The following is a 4,000-nucleotide window of genomic DNA, read 5'->3' as shown; positions in this document are numbered from 1 at the left end:
TGTGCACCGACAATATAAAGAAATCGGGAAAAAAAACGGGACCGTCGGAAGCCGGGAGCCGGGAAGACTAGATTTACCGCGTGCACGTTTGTTAAATTTTTTTCGCTTGTCGTGTTTTTATGTACGTTTATACTGTAAAGATGATTGTTGGTTTTGCATTCATATATGTTTGTTACGCACGTGGTCGTTGGTTTTGCTTTAATGTATATTTGTTCAGCGAAAACGTCTGTTGATTATGCATTGTATCATTTGTTAAGTTTTTATGGTTATTGAAATAAAAATAATTGTTTGTTTTCTCATTAAGGTAATTTTTGCCCTTTCCGCTGCCCATACATAACGCTACAGATCCTGTGATGCAAGAAAAGGTGTATGCAATTTACGGCGCAATATGTTTTGCGCGCTTTTGGGGGAAATTACCCACTTTCAAGCATTGGTCAATCAACCACCTTTCACTCTCAATTCTAGACACATTCTGTAGCCAATATACACCTCCCAACCCTTTATACTCGTCTCTACAAGTGATAAACTCGCTTGATTAAAATTATTTGTCATATTGCAGAAAATTCACTTCTAATGACTCTTAGTTATTGCCTGAAGAGACAACTATAAATGGTTGAAAGGTGGTTAAAAAAAACAGAGGCATAGTGACAAATTTAAAAGGGGGAGGGGGCTCTAGTCCAGAAATTCTTTGACAAGAAAAAAAAATTGAAAGTTCCCCAAACTCAAAAATTCTATTTCGTGGGGGGGGGGGGGGGGGGGGGGGAGTCCAGAAATTCTTTGACAAGCAAAATAAAAAAAATAAAAAAGAAAGGGAAGTTCACCAAACTCGAAAATCCCCATTTCGTGGTGGTTGGGGGGAGGTAGCCAACTTTTACTTCAAAGGCTTTGTTCTTCGTTAAAAAGTGGGGGGGGGGCGCACAGACATACTCTTGCCCCCCAGATCCGAAAGTGGGGGGGGGGGTAGTGCCCCGGCTGCACCCCTGTGACTACGCCTTTGAAAAAAAGACAAATATATAAAATCATAACGCTACAGATCTGCAGCTAGATGAGATGTTGACCATTCGTTCAATTAAAAGAAAATGTCTGCTTTGAGAGTTTATTTTATCGCAATTTTAGCATATCTCTAATTGTACATGGGCGTAGGAACGGGGGGGGGGGCAGGGGGGCACCCCCACCACTTTTTTTCCCAACCTTGCTGTTACTATAGGAAATGTTAATTGAAAACCTGGTTGTTGCCTCCCCCTTTTAGACTTTTTAAGTTATGTACCAAAAATGAAGCATTAGAAATGGTACGGAAAGTAGTTGACACTGAGAAAAAGCCCCCCCCCCCCCCCCCCGAAATATGATTTCTTACTTTGGGCAAACTTTTTTTTTTGCTCGTCAACTTTTGCAGGTGAGTAAAAAAAAATTCTCTAGCTGCTCCCCCCTCCCACTTTCAAAAACGATGCTACACCACTGTTGCATGAAGTCACCCGTCGTTAAAACTTAGAAAAACCTGATCTGAAAATACAAGGTACACGTGTATAGTTCATATCATAATAAACGTCTACAAAATTAAGGGAGAAAATATTTTTAAAGACTTTTCGTATAGACAAAAATATGATGGATATATACAAAACTGGAAAAAAAATAGACAGGATGACTCTAAAGTTCATTTTCATGGGTTTAAAGACCATATACGATAACTATTGTTAAAAACACCCCTTAATTTTATTTTAGTCGTACTCTCTTAGGTTGATATTTAGGTAGCTGAGGTATTTAAATCATGTGACCTGGTAACAGGTAAATATTAGAACAAAGACCAGGAAGTGAATTCTAATGTCTAGGGATTATCAGGGAGGCCATGTTGGATTAGAGGTGAGGCTATATTATATTAAGAAATTTAACTTGCTGCAAAACATTTCCAGATATCATTATTGATCTCAAGTCTAGTACAATAGTACGTATAATACATAAGATAAATTGCATGAGAGGGCAACTTTAGATAGATTAGATAAATTATATTTATTAACTACATGAACTGTTTTGACTGTTATCTAAATTTTTTTCCTGATTTTTTAAATCAAAAATAAGAAAAGTTTACATGCCAACACGCCAATACGCTACAAATAGATCCTTCCTGTTATTTCTAAACCTACACTGTCTAACAATTTCTCTAACAAAACAACTCATATATTGTATTTATTCAAAATTGTTTAATATTTCTGTAGTCAGTCCCCAATTAAGCCCCCAGTGATGGCCCCCCTGGACAGAGCTCAAGTACTCCTCCTCTGTGACCTGTGTCAAACAGCTGCATTACAAGTCATTGTGAACTTTGTCAGATTAACCTGTGTAAGGCTTGTGTAGGGGAGCATCTGTCTGATTCATCTAAAAGACACAAAGTTGTTCCATACAAACACAGAACTACTACTCCTAACCTTAACTATTCAAAATGTCCAAACCACACCGAGAAACATTGTGAACTTTACTGTAAGAAATGTGACATTCCTGTCTGTTCTACCTGCATCTCCTCGGGTAAACATCATGGTCATGAATTAAAAGATATCTTGCAGAAACCAAGCTTTATGAAAGAAATTTTTAAAATTGAAAGAACTAGAAAAAAGAATATTACCTACTTATGAAGAAATTTCATAAATTACACTCTGAAAAAGTAAATTGGAAAGCTTTGAGAAACTGACATCAGCTGTCACCAAACAAGGAGAAACTGGCACAGAGAAATTAACATCATTGTCAACAAACAGAAATCTGAAATTAATGAGATGAAAACTAAACACCTGACTGCTCTAAATAAACATGAAAAAGGAATCAAACAGATTACTTCTGATGAAAAAAAAAAGCATACATTTCGGAGGAAAATACTGGACTCCAATGATGTCTCCCTAACCTCTGGGTACAAATCTAGAAATGCTGAATTCAGAAGTTTACCTCCTAAAGTCAATGTGTCATTACCAAGTTATTCCCCCATCAGATCAACACAGAACAGCTCCATAAAATGTTTGGTTCTCTGTCAGTATTATCCATTACAATGAACGAACGTGGCTACACAATGAAGGCATCAGAAGCTGTACCCTGTCCTCCAGTCAAACCATTACTTGATGAACCAGAGATCATTACCACCATAGACACTGGGTATAACCTATACAGTGTTACTTGTATCAATGATGATGAAATATGGACACTTGGGTTTGACAATAGTATGAAACTTTACAACCTCCAGGGCAAACTACTGAAGTCAATCCAAACCAAGTCTGGGAATGAGCCACGTGACATAGCTGTAACAAGGAGTGGTGATCTAGTTTATACCGACCCTAATACAAGAACTGTAAACAAAGTCAAAATTACACAGATACAAGAAATGATCAGACTTCAGGGATGGAAACCTTATTATGTCTGTAGTACCTCCTCTGGTGACCTCCTGGTTACCATGGTCAGTGATGATAAACAATCAAAAGTTGTCTGTTACTCTGGCTCCACAGAAAAACAAACCATTCAGTTTGATAGTGAAGGTAAACCTCTGTATTCCTCTGGTTACGTATACAGTAAATACATCAGTGAGAATAAAAACATGGATATCTGTGTCGCTGACCTTGGATCCAGTGCAGTAGTGGTGGTCAATAGGCAGGAAAACTCCGTTTTAGTTACACTGGTCATCCCTCTACTACCAAGGGATCATTTAATCCAGTTGACATCACAACAACAGCCAGAGTAGATCCTACAGCAGACAGTGGTAACAACTTATCCACATCCTAAACAGGATGGACATTTCCTCCTTTCATTGATAATGTGGGTTCAAAACCATGGGGTTTATGTGTAGACACCAGAGACAACCTCTTTGTGACCGAGTTGGCCAGTGGTAAAGTGAAGAAAATCAAATACATGTAAAACATTGTATTTTAAATAATGACTTATTTGTGGGGGAGAGACTATATTTTTCCAAAATCACAAGAATACATGTATGTAGTTTGATTCAGGTTCACTTTCTCGTGTTCATATGTTTGGG

The 4,000-nt window shown here is 37.8% G+C and overlaps 1 protein-coding gene across 1 annotated transcript; it reads left to right on the top strand.

Moving 5' to 3' along the window:
* The first annotated feature begins 1,832 nt into the window (after positions 1-1,832).
* LOC134278520 (uncharacterized) lies at positions 1,833-3,709 on the top strand. Its single transcript, XM_062760832.1, has 2 exons — positions 1,833-1,857; positions 3,012-3,709. The coding sequence occupies exon 2, from the start codon at positions 3,026-3,028 to the stop codon at positions 3,707-3,709; it is 684 nt and encodes a 227-aa protein (XP_062616816.1). The 5' UTR covers positions 1,833-1,857; positions 3,012-3,025.
* Positions 3,710-4,000: the final 291 nt, after the last annotated feature.

Source organism: Saccostrea cucullata, unplaced genomic scaffold, assembly GCF_032062105.1.
Source record: "Saccostrea cucullata isolate Sc308-1 unplaced genomic scaffold, CSIRO_AGI_Scuc_v1 ctg5860, whole genome shotgun sequence".
Taxonomy (NCBI): domain Eukaryota; kingdom Metazoa; phylum Mollusca; class Bivalvia; order Ostreida; family Ostreidae; genus Saccostrea; species Saccostrea cuccullata.
The sequence above is the reverse complement of the archived record's forward strand: the minus strand, read 5'-3'. Positions and strand labels throughout refer to the sequence as shown.